The 16065-nt window shown below is 42.6% G+C and overlaps 1 protein-coding gene across 1 annotated transcript in view; it reads left to right on the top strand.

Moving 5' to 3' along the window:
* Positions 1-7985, top strand: part of cacna1ha (calcium channel, voltage-dependent, T type, alpha 1H subunit a) — a 252931-nt gene extending 244946 nt beyond the window's left edge. The window contains 3 exon segments of the mRNA XM_080206889.1: positions 475-646; positions 1704-1876; positions 5632-7985. Coding sequence (XP_080063015.1) covers positions 475-646; positions 1704-1876; positions 5632-6852 — 1566 coding nt within the window. The 3' untranslated portion in view covers positions 6853-7985.
* Positions 7986-16065: the final 8080 nt, after the last annotated feature.

Raw genomic sequence — 16065 nt, 5'->3', positions numbered from 1 at the left:
AGTCATTAGAAGTTATTAAGTATGATCTGTCTGGGCTACATCAACTACGTTCACAGTAGATGTCAGTTCGCACTAGTGTCCACATCTTAGAAGTTAACTGATGTGCCTGCGCACCAATATACCCATTGGTTTAATGTTACTGAATCTGTACTTCATAAATTTCTCTCTTTAAGTTCACAGTTGTAGAATGTCTGGGCTGGCTGTTAATGGCAGTAGCATTATGCTCAATTAACTGCCATTAAAGACTCTGGTGTAATTGAGAAAATCAGGTAGTTCCACAACTTGGCTCTAATTGCACTCTGCTCAATTCTCTGCATTTTATTAGCAGTCAGTTCCAGCCATGTTGAAGGCAATGAGTGGTTCATTGCTGGTGTATTGTTATATATGGGTATGAATGCACCAATGCTGCATAATGCTAGAATAATATTACACAACATGAATGATTTACAGCCCTGTCTGGTTATTTTTAAACAGGAAGATCCACGATACAGCAAAGTGGTAGGAGAGAATCAAACAGAGAATTTGCTCACTGTTCGGAAAGTTTCTGTGTCTCGAATGCATTCTTTACCTAACGACAGCTACATGTTTCGTCCAGTTAGATCAGCCCAAGCTCATTTTCCGCTGCATGAAGTGGATCCCTATCAGGGTATGTCACCGACAAGTATTTATTTAAAAAAGGGAATTAGAAAAGTTTTCGATGGGTCAATCAGCAATTATCTAAAATTCATTGATTTTTTTAAATCAGTCCTATGAGTTGCACTTAGGAAGTCTGGGCTTTGTAGTGCTGCAGGAGGGAGACCCTCCAGTTGCAGGTCTTCAATGGTTTGAGAGTGTAACTAAACTCTACAGACAAGGTGTGGGGACAGGTTATGTTTGGTTTTCCCTTGCCCTGCCCAGAGGCTGGCCCCAAGGTCTTGTTTCAGAGATGTGGAGATGCCAGCATTGGACTGGGGTGGGCACAGTGAGAAGTCTCACAATATCAGGTTTAAGTTCAACAGGGTTATTTGGAATCACGAGCTTTCGGAGCACTGCTCCTTCATCAGATGAATGGAGACTCACCTGATGAAGGAGCACCGTTCTGAAAGCTCGTGATTCCAAATAAACCTGTTGGACTTTAACCTGAAGTTGTGAGACTTGTTTCAGAGAGCCAACTTAACGTGCAAACAAAAGGTTTACCCTCCACAACCCTCAATTTGCACAAGTTTAGCACAGATTTACCCCAGCTTAGAGATCCCACCCCACCACATGCTCTTGCTTGTCGGATTGGCCGTATCTTTTAAGGCTGACAACCAAATTTCCCTGCATGACTGGCATTTCTGAACCCAACTAGGCCTCAGATCTGGAACACCTGATCCAACTCCAGGCCCCACTGTGCCACACATTGATTGGGTTGTTGAACAATCCGAGTCAAACTTTGAGATGCCAATCTCAACCCCCATTCATAATCTTGCCAGAGTCTGCATTGACTCTGACCTGTTAAGTTTGGAAGCATAAGCTAACTGAGGAACTCAATAGTGTCTGTCAAGAGCTAAAAAATATACTATCACAAAACAGAGATTCAAATTGTAATCAATAAGGTTAAACCTCCCCTGAAGGGGTGGAATTGCAGGGGGCAAAAAAAGGATCTTTTATTTGAAAAAACTGCCTTTGGTTTCAAGTTATTTTTATTCAGGGTTTGTTTTTACTCTGGGTTTTTTATTTAGGGTCTGTGACTTCGGTCCAGTCTCAGCCTGTCGAAATTTCTACATACCTTGGAGTTCCCACTGAGGTAATTCATCATAACTTTGCTTCGACCAGCCGCATCACCCTCCCCAAAATCCCTCCTCCACAGAGACCACCGAGATCACCCAGTATTAACAGGCTGCTGCACAGACAGGTATTGAGAGATTTTATTTCAAAAAGTATTCACATTTTGCAGTTGGCTCAACTTTCTCAGAAATCGATGGCACTTGCTTTTAATTTGGGGTCATTGACAGGTATGCAAAGCGGCTGAAAGCAAGTTAGCATGTCATTTAAACTGTGTCCTGATTTTCATTGAATCCCTACAGTGCAGAAGGTAGCAAGGAGTGGCATGGTGGCACAATGATTAGCACTGCTGCCACACAGCACCAGAAGCCCATTCTTGATTCCCTGCTTGGGTTGCTGTTTGTGTGGAGTCTCGCACGTTCTTCCCATGTCTGTGTGGGTGTCCTCCCACAGTTCAAAGATGTGTGAGTTAGGTGGGTTGGCCATGCTAAATTGCCCGTTAGTGTCAGTGGGATTAGCTAGGATAAATTCATGGGGTTATGGGGATAGGGCCTGGGTGGGATTGTGGTCAGAACAGGTGGGCTGAGTGGCCTGCTTCTGTACTGTAGGGATTCTATGATTCTAAAAAGCACTGGGGAGGGGGTTGCTAATGCCTATTTCATGCACAGAATCTGCTCACACACACCACTGGACATGTGGTGCCCCTTTTACATCTTTTAAATGAACACAGTATCATTAGGTTTCTATCCCTATGTTTGTAGCCACCCTAATTTAGTCCCCGTGCCCCCACCACCAGCCCTGCATACTGAGAACTGCTGGCCAGTCAGTGACCGACAGTTCTCCGTTACTGGCAGTGCCATCATAAATGATGGCTTCTGTCAGTAGTGCTCCATGGGCTTGACATATTGAAACACCTGAACCCTGTCTCTCTTTCTCTCTCTCTCCCCTGACACCGCCCCCCTGCCCCCCGCCCCCCCCACCACCACCCACCACCCCCCACACACCACCACCAGTAGGTCACCAGCAAACTCAGCAGGGCTTGTCAGTTATAGTTATTAATGAGCCGGTTGACAACATTTATCCCATTACCCACCAGAACTTAATGGTTTCCCAGAGATTGAATGGGAGTTGCCCGGCTTTCCTATGTCTGCATGAAGTCTGCCTAATTTACATCAACTTTTTTTCTGCTTATTTGTCTCTTTTAGCTCTCTCTCTCTCTTTCTCTCGTGATCCCATCTTTCGTCCCCTCTCATTATTCATAGAGTTCTGCAGTGCAGAAGGAGGCCATTTGCACCGACCATAATCCCACCCAGGCCTTATCCCCATAACCCAATGCATTTACCCCAGCTATTCCCTCTGACACTAAAGGGCAATTTAGCCTGGCCAATCCACCTAACCTATTCCTCTTCCTGTACTTGAGTTGGTATTGAATGAGCTGTTTGGCATTGAATGAGGCAATGGCCTAGTGGTATTATCACTAAACTATTAATCCAGAAACTCAGCCAATGTTCTGGGGACTAGGTTCTGTTCTCACCATGGCAGATGATGGAATTTGAATTCAATTAAAATTATGTGGAATTAAGAATCTACTGATGACCATGGTCGATTGTCATAAAAACTCAACTGGTTCACTAATGTCCTTTAGGGAAGGAAATCTGCTGTCCTGACCTGGTCTGGCCAACATGTGACTTCAGAGCCACAGCAGTGTAGTTGACTCTCACTTCCCCTCCAGGGGCAACTAGGGATGGGCAATAAATGCTGGCCAGCCAGTGATGCCTGTGTCCCATAAATGAATAAAAAGAAACTTTCTGGCTCAGACCCTGTGCACCTCAGTAGATTTATTCGATCTGACAGATTAGGGAAGTATTAGTTACTCGCCCTGTTCACACAGGTCCCAGGTCTTCTGGAAAGGGTCCTGTGCCAAAATGGCTTTGTAATCACATGAAATGTTCCAAAGCAAATCCTCACAGGATGTCAGGATGAGTGTAAATATAATGAACGGCTGCTGCATTCATTCACTGTGGATTGCAAAATCAAGGTCAATATGTTTAAACACAATGTAAGGGACTTGAGACATAACCTAGGTTGACACTTGAGTGCAATGTTGAGGGCTTGCTACACTGTCTTCTGGGTGAGGTGTTAAACTGAAACCCTGTAGAGCTGTTCATGTAGATGACAATCAAGTCAGAAGAGCATTTATTCCTCCATTGAAAAGGAAACTTTCAGATTGCCTGGACATTATCTTATTTGTCATCTACTTAAGAATGATGACATTTCAGAAAGTATGGATGCAGTGGTATAGTAGCTGTGTCACTGGATTGGTAAACCAAAGTTCTGGACTGAAGGCAAGTTCAAATCTTACCGCAACAGCTTGAGAATTTCAATGCCATTTTTAAAAGTGCGGAAATATTTTTTAAGACGGTGTCTGTAGAAGTGACCATGAAGCTGTTGATTTTCAGCTAGTTCACTAGTGCCTGTTGGGGGGGTGGGGGGAACCTACTGTCCTTATGCAGCCTGGCCTATATGTTACCCTAATCTCACAACCATGTGGTTGACTCTGAACTGCCCTTGATTGATTTGATTTGATTTATTATTGTCACATGTATTAGTATATAGTGAAAAATATTGTTTCTTGCGCGCACTACAGACAAAGCACACCATTCATAGAGAAGATTTTCTCATGCATTAGTTGTGGAAAGTAAGCCTGTAGGTACAGCAGACAGTAAAGAAGACAAATGGTATGTTGGCCTTCATAGCAAAAGGATTTGAGTGTAGAGATAGGAATGTTTTGCTGCAATTGTATAGGGCGTTGATGAGACCACACCTGGAGTATTGTGTGCAGTTTTAATCTCCTTATCTGAGGAATGATGTCCTTGCTATAGAGGGACTAAAGCAAAGGTTTACTAGGCTGATTGCTGGGATGGTACATCTGTGATATGAGGAAAGTCTACGTTGATTAGGATTATATTCACTGGAGTTTAAAAGAGTGAGAGAGGATCTCATAGAAACCTATAAAATTCTAACAAGGTTAGACAGGGTAGATTCAGAAAGAATGTTCCTGATGGTGGGGGAGTCAGAACTAGGGATCATAGTTGAAGATAAGGGGCAAACCTTTTAGAACTGAGGTGAGGAGAAACTTCTTCACCCAGAGGGTGGCGAATGTGTGGAATTCACTACCACCGAATGTAGTTGAGGCCAAAACGTTGTGTAATTTCAAGAAGAAATTAGATATAGCTCTTGGGGCTAAAATGGTCAAGGGATTTGGGAGGAAGGGGGGATCAGGATATTGAGTTTGATGATCAACTGTGATCAATAAGAATAGCAGAGCAGGCTCACAAGACTGAATGGCCTATTCCTGCTTCTAGTTTCTATGTTAAGGAATGGAGAGGTGCAAAATATAGTGTTACAGTCATAGCTATGGTATAGAGAAAGATCAACATAGGGTGAGGTAGGTCCGTTCAAAAGTCTGATGGCAACAGGGAAGAAACTGAGAAAATGCTTGTAAAGCCACTGGGTTGTATGAAATTACATTTGAGCAAATAGGGATGGATAATGAATGACAGCTTTGTCAGCAATACCCACATCCTACAAATGAATTCAAAAACAAATTGACTGTAAAACACTTTGGAATATCCTGAAGATGTGAAAGGCACTGTATGAAATGTATTTTCTTCTTTCTATATTACCACAGGAGAGGAATTGAAAACTGGTGAAGGGAGCGGAGAGTGGGATTGGTGGGGCGGAGGGGTGGGGGTTGGGGCTGCTGCAGGAGCAATGATAGTGTGAGAAAGTCTGCAAAATTAAGAATACAAGGCAAGAGACTCGTTTGATTCATGTTGTGCAGTGTGAACTTATTCTGATATTTTGTGACTGCTTACATTCCAGGAGTCTATGAGAAATGACTCAGTGGATGTTATGAATACGGAGTCTAAAAACAGCCTGAAGGTAGAATCCAATGACAGTCTGCAACCAAACGTTTCACCTCATCACATCTTGGTTCCACCATTAATGCACTCCACACCATTGTCTCCAAAGGTCACCCCTCAGACCTCACCACTGTTGATACCACGCAGCAAGCAATCGAGTGTCTATACACATAAGCAGGTCTACAGCCAGCGCAGCATCCCAAGCCGCTCACCCAGTCACAGCAGTGGTAGCAATAGCCCGGCAAGCTCCTTCTTCAACTCTGTGGACCCAGCTGATGAAGAAGTGTGTTGCATCAACAACTCAATGAGAAACTGGAGGAGACAGTCTGAAGCAAGAAGCCTATCATTATCACCTTTCCTCTCTCCCAGTCCATCAGTTGTGGCTTTAAAGAATGCCAACAGCACAACAGGTTTGGCTGGCATTGGCAGGGAGAAAGACTTAAAGAAGTTTTACAGTGTTGATGCACAGGGATTATTGACAAAACCTTCTTGGGCAGATGACCCAAGAAGACATTCAATTGAAATATGCCCATCAATTGACGATGAAGATGCAAGCTTACAGTTTGAAGGTTCATTTTCTGGTGAAGAAAAGCAAGAACCTTCTGTCCATGTTCAGTCGGATTCTGAATATATTCTTGCAGCTCGAAGAAAGAAAAAAATGAGTCCACCCTGTATCTCAATTGAGCCTCCCATAGAGAGCGAAAGTGGACTATCTTCTCATACTGCAGCATCTGAAGCCAGGATGCATCTACGCAAACGCACATTGTCCTCTGAGTCCATGGTTCATAGAGATTCTTTAGAACTCGTAGACTTGCAACCTGGGAACCAAAGCTCAAAATCTGACCAACGGATTCCTCCAGCCTGTCAAAGCAAGCATCTTACCATTCCAGACTTATCATTCGACCACTCAGATGTGAGTTCGTTAAGCAGTTTATCTGACCTGTTTTCCGATAGCAATCATTCAACCCCTTCTTCTAGTGTCTCTGCAGACTCAAGAGTAGAACTACTGGCTTCCGAACGGAAGAAAATAGACCATTTAAAAATGTCAAGTGAAAACCCTGACATCCATAGGCCTGAAAACAGTACAGAGATGCACAATGTCACAAATACACCTCTTAGGAAGAGGGGGCTTATCCGAATGGCGAGCACACGAGAAGACACTGATGATCTCGTGGTATAGCTGGGGTGGATAAACTTTCTGGGGAAGAAAAAGACTTAGCTCATGCCAATCAATCACTGTAAAACACAGACTATTGTCACAACTTTCCTGCCTTGCCCGCCACAGAATCGGAGCGAGTGAGGGATGGATAACGGAAATGTCCGTTGATCTCGGGTGGGAATTTCCGATCTCGGTCAAGTGAGGCCGTAAAATCCCGTCCATTACTCTGTCCAATGATACTTATTGCTTGATCCCTTGTCGTTGCTTCAAAGAATTTGTAAGGGGATGCAAAAAAAAGGGGTATGCAAACATTTTTTGAATGGAACTTGATTAGCTTCCCATAGCTCAATCACATTGATTTGAGTCAGATTTATGTGTACAGGCACTTTATTGTGTAAAGCCACAATATGCAGAAGTGCAGAAAAGATGAGAACTATACAGTGATGTAATGTTTGCAATGTATATACAAATAATTATGTATTAGTGACAAATAATTTAACTATGTCTTCATAATGCACATATTTTTATATAGAACCGTAATGTTTTGCACACTTAAAAATTGAATTCCAAGTCAAGTGGTGTTTTCTGGTGTTTAAGTGGAATGTATATAATTTAGATTTTGGTTCTGTTTTCCTTTTCCGCTTGCTCATGCTAGCCACATATTCTGAATGTTTAATTTTTTAAATGTAACATTTACTGAGAACCAAATTACTACTGGATTGTAGTCAGTGCAATAATAGACTAATTCAATGTTCAGTCTTTTTTTAAAAGAGTCACATTTTCAACCAGGTTAAATTGCAATAAATTAAAGCAACCATAGAGAATAATATGGCAGACTAATACTAGGAACATATCAAACAAAAACTGAATGAAGTTAAAGTCGAACAGCAAATTATTTATTTAATTGCATTTTATTTACAGTTTGGTAAGTTATTAATGGTATTTGTAAAGTTACATGCATTTCCTGGTCAGTAGTGTTATATGTAACCTTTGAAAGCAAATCTGTTTACGTTTACTATATTGTATCCATCGTGCAAGGGATAATTAACTTCATTCTTAAGTGCTTGTTTCTGTGCATATCTTTTTATTTAGCTCTTTTGCAGATCTGTTCCTCATAAAAAAAATGTTCAAATTGTTTTTGAGTGTACAATAAATCAGCGCTTCTGTCTTAATAAAAAAAAATCCTGCATTTTCACTGTACATTGTGGGTAATACTCTTGCTCAGGAAGCAGTAACAATAGATGAGTGGCAGAGAAGGAAGACTATTTTCACAGGTATGGTAATTTTTTTTTATTTTGTATATAACCTACCCAGAACCTCTTTCCTGATTCAGAAAAATCTGCAGAAATAACTTTGACACTTAGGTGGTGTTCTGAAAGTTGAATAAAATCAAGTTTTTGATTTAAGAGATTTTTTAAAAGATGTCTCCCCTTGCTTGAAATTGAAATATGCAAAAAAATTAGAGCTTTAGTCATAATTTATGTTATTCAGAAAATGATTGAAATAGTACTCATAGCACTGGGGTTATATTTTATGAAGTTTATTCAAAATAGAACTGAAATAACGCAATTACAGACCGCTGGCCCTAATTTTTGATGGTTTATGAAATGTTTCTTGAAAGTGAGATGTGTAAATCAGTGCTGAATTTAAAGTTGGACAACAAAATTGGATGCTGCCAGGAATGGCTGGTTCACTGGGTTAGAACATTGTCCCTTCATTTCTGATTTATGGATTTAAACTCAGCTCAGTTTCAAGATGAAAGTCTCTTTCTCACCAAGTACAAAGGGAAATGAGTTTGGATTGGTTTAATACACTTTAAGCAAGGATAAACGGAGACATAATTGGGCCTTATGTGTCGCAGACAGTCCAGTCTTATTTGAGAAAGGGCACAAGCATGGCTAGAAATTTCAGGCTGGTGCAGTAATGATTGCGCTTGTAAGTTCATGGGTAAGCTTGAGTAATTGGTATTGTGAAAGACTCTGCCTTTATCGCTGTCCTGGGAATGTTTTATACTGGGGAAGAGGGGATCATTTTCTATTCTTCTGCCCATTGTAAATATCAAAGCTGTAATTACTTGATATTAAACTACAGTTTAAGAGGATATATTTTCAGTATATAATCCATAATTCCTACTTCACACTTGTTCGGCGTTCTTGCTGTTAATGGTATTCAGTCAAGCAGTTTCTAACTTCTCTATCTCCAGGCAAAGCTTTGGCATTTGAAAATCGCGCAGACATCAGAGGAATATGGCATTTGAAGAAGGGAAGTTAAGTGATGATGAATTTGATTAATAAGATAGCGATTTACATTATTGCAGCGCCAAGTAGGTTAACATGTTTATTCCTTGTGTCAAAAATCATGACTATAGCCTGGCTGATGCTCCCTGACATTTTTGATCTTGGTCCTAGTTTTTACAGATAAAATTGTGCGGAGGAAGCCATTGCAGCTTGATCTAGCAAGGACTTCTTTGATTTGTTTTTCATTCTGTTGATTATTGTATTCAGCAAACTATTTGGGGAAAATGTAAGAGGTAGTTAACCACCAAGAGATTTTGAAGTCAATGAGGAAAACTGGGTGCACTTTAAAACAGGCTGCTGATTCACAAAGGGCTGTTGCATGTTCTGTGTAGATAAATTTTAATCTTTTATTTGGCTCTCCGCATATTAAGTTTACACCAATTATTATTGTGGTGGATGGGTAATCAACTGATCCTGAAAACACTTATTTAGTGTCCCTTCAGAACAGTGGCAGATGTAAACCTTGGGGGCAATTCTCCCGTTGCAACCCAGAGATTTTCTAGTGGGTCAGGTCAGGAAATGCGCATGTCGACCATTTCGCAGGATTCATGCATGCATTCCCGATGCATGCATGTCTCCCAGAGCCAGGGAACAGTTGCAATCAGGACTGCAGTGGAAACCAGCAGGAAGAGAAGTAACTGATTTAAATCTTTTTTTAATGTATTTTAAATCTGTTTTACCACATGATTATCACGTCTGGCACAGGCATTGCCAGGCCCAATAGCATCTCCCATCCTGCCAGGAGTATTTCACTCCTGCCGGATTTAGAATAGTCCCCATGTTCGGGAAACTAGCAAGAGACCCACCGGAATGAAGGGGGGGGGGTCACTTGGGACCCTCTAGGGGGTTGGACCGTGGGGTGTGGTGCCCCTGGGCATGGGCACCCTGGCAGTGCCAGCCTGTGCCCCTGCCACTACCCAAGGGGCAAAGTGCCCATGTCCAGGGGCACCTTGGCACTGACCATTGAGCATCAGGCAGTGCCAAGGGGCAGAACCTATTGTGGCCAGTGGGGTGGGGGTCCTGCTGCCACTCTGCATGATGATCGGTTTGGGCTGGAGGGAGGCCAGCGATCGGGGCAGGCTGGGGTGGGGGTAGTGGTCTGCTAAGGAGGGCGGGGCCTGCCTCCCTTCTGGGGAGGGTGGTGTCTGACCGTGGGAAGGGTCAGCAGGGGAGGGGGGTCTGCCGGGATGAGAGGGTTGGGGGTATTGCCACTGCTGCGTGCGAGGAGGCTGGACATCGAGGCGCTCTGGGACAGAGGGAGGGGTTTGGGGCTGGCCTGGGAATTCTTGTGGAATTCCATACTATCATACTATTTATAATTTTCTTTTAAAAATTCAAAGTTTTGCTATTACTTAACTAACTGCCACACTTGTTTCCAGCTCACCTTGAAAGATTAACCTGATCAAAAATGTGATTGAGCCATGGGGGGAGCTGGAGGGGCAACACTGCAGTGGTCCGAGGCTGGCCAGTGATTGAGCTGGCCATCAAACAGGAGACTGACAGATCGGAGCCACTGCGCATGTGCAGAGTTCCAGAGCTGTCAGCCATTAATAGGCCCCGCCCCAGAGTTTTTAATGATATTCACAGTTGTGACCTCTGCATTAGATAGAGTGGGGAGATTCGGGTTTGAAAAAGCAATCGTGATCTAAAACCTCTCTGCCAATCTACCCTGGTGTAATGGCCACAACGAGACCCATGAGATTGTGTTCTTGGAGTATGAGGTTCCTGATTGAGATAATGATTGTGACATAATGAGTTTCAGCTGTATATATAATGATGTGTCAGGGCTACAGAAACTCCAGATTCTGACATTGTTCCTGAAGCACTCTTAGCAGTGGAATTGAGTTTGTAAATAAAGGGAATCTGGTGAAGAGACACCAGCCTTTGAGTTATTCACCTAGTTTCCTCCTTTAAAGCACGCATTAAAACCTACATCATTGAACAATCTATGGGTACGTGACCTAATAGGCCTGAACTTAATTGGGATCTACAGGCATCCAGTGCGGAGAGTGGCAGGGAAGGAGAAGGATCTCCTTGTGAACCTACTCCTGGGCCTGGCAAGGCTTGCCATCTACAGGTTCAGGCATTGGACAACCAAGGGGATCATCCAACCTGATTGTCTGATTGTCTGCCCCTCTTCCTTGGTTATAATCGTGGCCGGGTGTCCCTGGAAAGGGAGCATGCGGTGTCTGAGGGCACAGTTGATGCAGGGACTGGGGTATATTATTGACCCCCATAATCACATTTTAATTTGATGTCTTAAATTTCCTTTCCGCTTTGTTTTTGGTTTCGAGCAGTTCCCCTCCTTTTAGGGAGCTGCCCTTTTTGAGTTGTCCCGAAGTTAAGTTGATTTTGTTTGTTTGGTTAAACACAAAAAGATATCCCTGCTTGAGATGATGATTGCCTGTCCAATCAGAGAGTTTCAGCTGTATGTATATTAATGAGTGACAGGGCTACAGACACTCCAGATTCTAACTTTGTACCTGAAGCACTCTCAGCAGTGGAATTCAATTTGTAAATAAAGGGAATCTGGTGAAGGGACACCAACTCCTGAGTTATTCACCTGGTTTCCCTCATTAAGACTCACATCAAAACCTATCTCATTGACCAATCTTTGGGCTATCTGACCAAATAGGCCTGAACTTAATCAGATTGCTACAATATGCCCAATTTTCTGATTCTTTTTTCCCAAACCTGTCTCACCTGACCTCCTTTCATAAGCCAGGGACGAACAAAGTCATACAATGCATCCCCAGGGCCTCGTATCAAAGTGCAGCTGAGTCGAAGGGAAGGAAGACATGCCTCATTTTTTACAGCACTAGTTGCCATAAACCAGGTAGGTTAAAGGTCCACTGAAGTTTAAACGTCTTTAACAGGCCAAGAAGAATGTAGGTGTCTAAGGTAAGTGGATAGAATTTGGGGGTGGGGGTTGGGTGTCAGAACAGGGGTTAGAGATGGGGGGGGATCAGATTGGAAGTTGGGATGCTGGGAGGGTGGGATAGCCAATGTGGCTCCCTGTCATACTTGTTTTATAATGCTACTGTGAAGTGCCTTGGAAAATGTTATTATGTTAAAGGCACTCTCTAAGTTGTTGTTGAAATGGTGGGGAAGTAATAAATGTAAAGGGGATGGATATATAAAGCACATTGGACATAACACAATAGGTTTATTAAACTCCATAAAGTTTATTTATTGTTAGTCACAAGTAGGCTTACGTTAACACTGCAGTGAAAATCCCCTAGTCGCCGCAGTTTGGCACCTGTTCAGGCACACTGAGGGAGAGTGCAGCATAGCCAATGCACCTAACCAGCATGTCTTTCAGACTGTGGAAGGAAACCAGGGTACCCGGAGGAAACCTACGCAGACACGGGGAGAACGAGCAGAGTCCGCACAAGTGACCCCAAGCTGGGAATCAAACCCTGGTCCCAGGTGCTGTGAGGCAGCAGTGCTAACCACTGTATCACTGTGCTGTCCTAAAAGAGTGTGAAAGATCAAGAATAAAGGAATTCCTCACAAAGACAATGCATCTAAATGAGATGAAAAGGAATTTGTCTGGATAAACTGGAAAGAATCACTGTTACAAAGGAGAATACACTAACAACAGAAAATGCTCAAACACAGTGGGCGGCACGGTAGCACAGTGGTTAGCACTGCTGCTTCACAGCTCCAGGGACTTGGGTTTGATTCCTGGCTTGGGTCACTGACTGTGTTGGAGTTTGCACATCCTCCTTGTGTCTGTGTGGGTTTCCTCCAGGTACTCTGGTTTCCTCCCACAGTCCAAAGATGTGCGGGTTAGGTTGATTGGCCATGCTTAAATTGTCCCTTAGTGTCCTGAGATATGTAGGTTAGAGGGATTAGTGGGTAAAATATGTAGAGATATGAGGGTAGGGCCTGGATGGGATTGTGGTTGGTGCAGACTTGATGGGCCGAATGGCCTCTTTCTGTACTGTAGGTTTCTATAACTTCTATGAAAAGATAAATTAAATTCAGGCATACATTTTTCCCTATTGAATAAAGGAAAGCAGCAAATGCTGGGGTTCCTTGAGTAAGTAGAGAAATGAAAATTAGAATAAAATTGAAGAAGTTACTGGTTAATAATATAAAAGAAAACCATGCTGAAAATCAGAAATATAGATGGAATGCAAAGAGGTTTTGAGAGCTGAGAAGGAAATATGAAGAATGACTGCCAGATAATTTAAAGGAAACTAGAGAAAGATTTTTTACAAATATATAATAAATAATTAAAGTTTTAAGATCAATTGGAGATAAAGATGGAAATATTCTTATGGTGAATGAAAGAATAATGAAGATGTTAAATGAGTTGTTTGCCTTAGTCTTTGCATAAATAAATGGTAATAGCAATGGAAAAGCGAGGATTTGAGACATTTGAATGGGATATTTGCTGGTAGGGAAGTTGTATTGGATGAGTGGAACGCAATTGAAAAGCGCAATGAGTCCAAGTAGCACCCATACCAGAATGTTGAAGAAATCACAGAGGAAGTAACAGACGCTGGCCAAATAATCATCACAAGGTGCACATCGTTAAGCAAAAGATACCAAAATGTGCAACTGGGAGCTCATGGAGAGAAAATCTGCCTTGAAATTAAGAATTCTCATCTGTAGAATCTCTTAACTTCATTTTGGGATTGATTTTAGCTTTGGGATTGATTTTAGCTTTAGGGGGACCAATTAGCAAAGCAGTATAATCATTGGTATCATTGGAAGAATGAATTTACTGGCCCCATTTCAAAGCCATTTCTGACTCATAGACATCAAGTTGGCAAAGTTAATGTCCATTCCATTGTGCCTGAAGGAACTTTGAAAACTGGCTCCAGGAAATGTCTTCCATGTTTTATGAAGTATTTTTGGATTTTGCTAATTAAAACATTCAGCCTTAGAAAGCTTGTGCAAGAGTTTGACTTGAATTCTAGTTGGACAAATTCTTCATCCTTCTAACAAAATATTTTAATAACAAAATGATGTGAAACATCACAATTGAGCCAAAAAGTTCTGTTCTTGGTGTATTATTCATCTACCTTTGATTATAGAATCATGGACTCCCTACTGTGCAGAAGGAGGCCATTCAGCCCATCAAATCTGCACCAACCACAATCCCACCCAGGCCCTATTCCCATAATCCTGCCAACATCCCTGACACTAAGGGGCAATTTAGCATGGCCAATCCAACCTAACCTGCATATCTTTGGACTGTGGGAGGAAACCAGAGCACCCGGAGGAAACCCACACAGACATGGGGAGAATGTGTAGACTCCATACAGGCAGTGATTCAAGCCAGGAATTGAACCCAGGTCCCTGGCACTGAGACAGCAGTGCTAACCACTGTGCCACCGTGCCTCCAGTTAAGTAGTTGTCTGTATACCAAACTTTACATATTTCTGACATCAAGAAATAATGCCAAGATTACTTAATCTAACTAGTTTCTAATCTTTACAAAACATTGTTTTATAAGTTGTAATTTCCATGCTTGCATTGTCCAATATTTCAGAATTCTTCCTGTCTTCATGGATGACGCTTGATTCTTGAAAGCTGACCTGTATTTAAGGTGCAGGTAAGGGAAGCAACTTCCCCATTTTATTACTATATTTTTGTGAAAAGATATAAGCACATTGTGTGAAATTCCCCTGTTTTCAATCTACGTGCCCATGTCAATAAGAAATTCAGTATTTCTTGCTGGCAGGGTTTGTCAGGTGGTTTTCACCCAAATATGTAAATAAATCCATCTCACGAAACCCATTGGCCAGCCCCCCTGTTAAGGCTGCCCCAATCTTCCAAAAATTAAAATAGTGAACCCCTGCTAACCAAGGTAACACCATCAACCCCCCCCAGTACAGAAGGACATCCTCTGGCACAGGCACTCTGGCCTGAGGGGTTTCAAAGAATTGATTTGATTTATTATTGTCACATGTATTCACATATTGCGTGCTATACAGACAAAATATACCGTTCATCGAGAAGGAAACGAGAGAGTGCAGAACATAGTGTTATAGTCATAGCTAGGGTGCAGAGAAAGATCAACAAAATGCAACATAAGTCCATTCAAAAGCCTGACGACCACAGCAGGGAAAAAGCTGTTCTTGAGTTGGTTGGTATGTGACCTCAGACTTTTGTATCTTTTTCCCAATGAAAGAAGGTGGACAACAGAATGGCTGGAGTACATCCAATGGCCATTTGCCCCTCTGTCACTGCCGAGCTGCAGAGGGAGGGTCGCTCAAGAGTCCTGGGGTTTGGGTGGGCTTGAGCTGGTGGCAAGGAGTTGATCTCTCTCCCCTGGGATGGCTGGTCTCATGGTTGGACTGCCCCTTCTAATCCTGGTAAGAAGTCTCACAACACCAGGTTAAAGTCCAAAAGGTTTATTTGGTATCACAAGCCACTAGCTTTTGGAGTGCTGCCCCTTCATCCGGTAAATAGGAGTTCTGTTCACAAACAGGGCATATAAAGAGACAAGCTCAATTTACAAAATAATGGTTGGAATGCGAGTCTTTACAGGTAATCAAGTCTTAAAGGTATAGATAATGTGAGTGGAGAGAGGGTTAAGCACAAGTTAAAGAGACGTGTATTGTCTCCAACCAGGACAGTTGGTGAGATTTTGCAAGCCCAGGCAAGTTTTGGGGGTTACAGATAGTGTGACATGAACCCAAGATCCTGGTTAAGGTCATCCTCATGTGTGCGGAACTTGGCTGTTATTCTCTGCTCAGCAACTCTGCGTGTTCATGTGTCGTGAAGGCCACCTTGGAGAATGCTTACCTGAAGATCAGAGGTCGAATGCCTGTGACCACTGAAGTGTTCCCAAACAGGAACAGAACACTCTTGCCTGGTGATTGTTCAGTGGTAGACATGCTGGATCATCAACATGGATGCCATCATCTCACATGAGAACACCATCCACCAGGTACATGATACGTATACTTGCAACTTG

Source organism: Carcharhinus amblyrhynchos, chromosome 18, assembly GCF_965287045.1.
Source record: "Carcharhinus amblyrhynchos chromosome 18, sCarAmb.v2.hapA, whole genome shotgun sequence".
Taxonomy (NCBI): Eukaryota; Metazoa; Chordata; class Chondrichthyes; order Carcharhiniformes; family Carcharhinidae; genus Carcharhinus; species Carcharhinus amblyrhynchos.
This window is presented reverse-complemented; position numbering and strand designations above follow the sequence as displayed.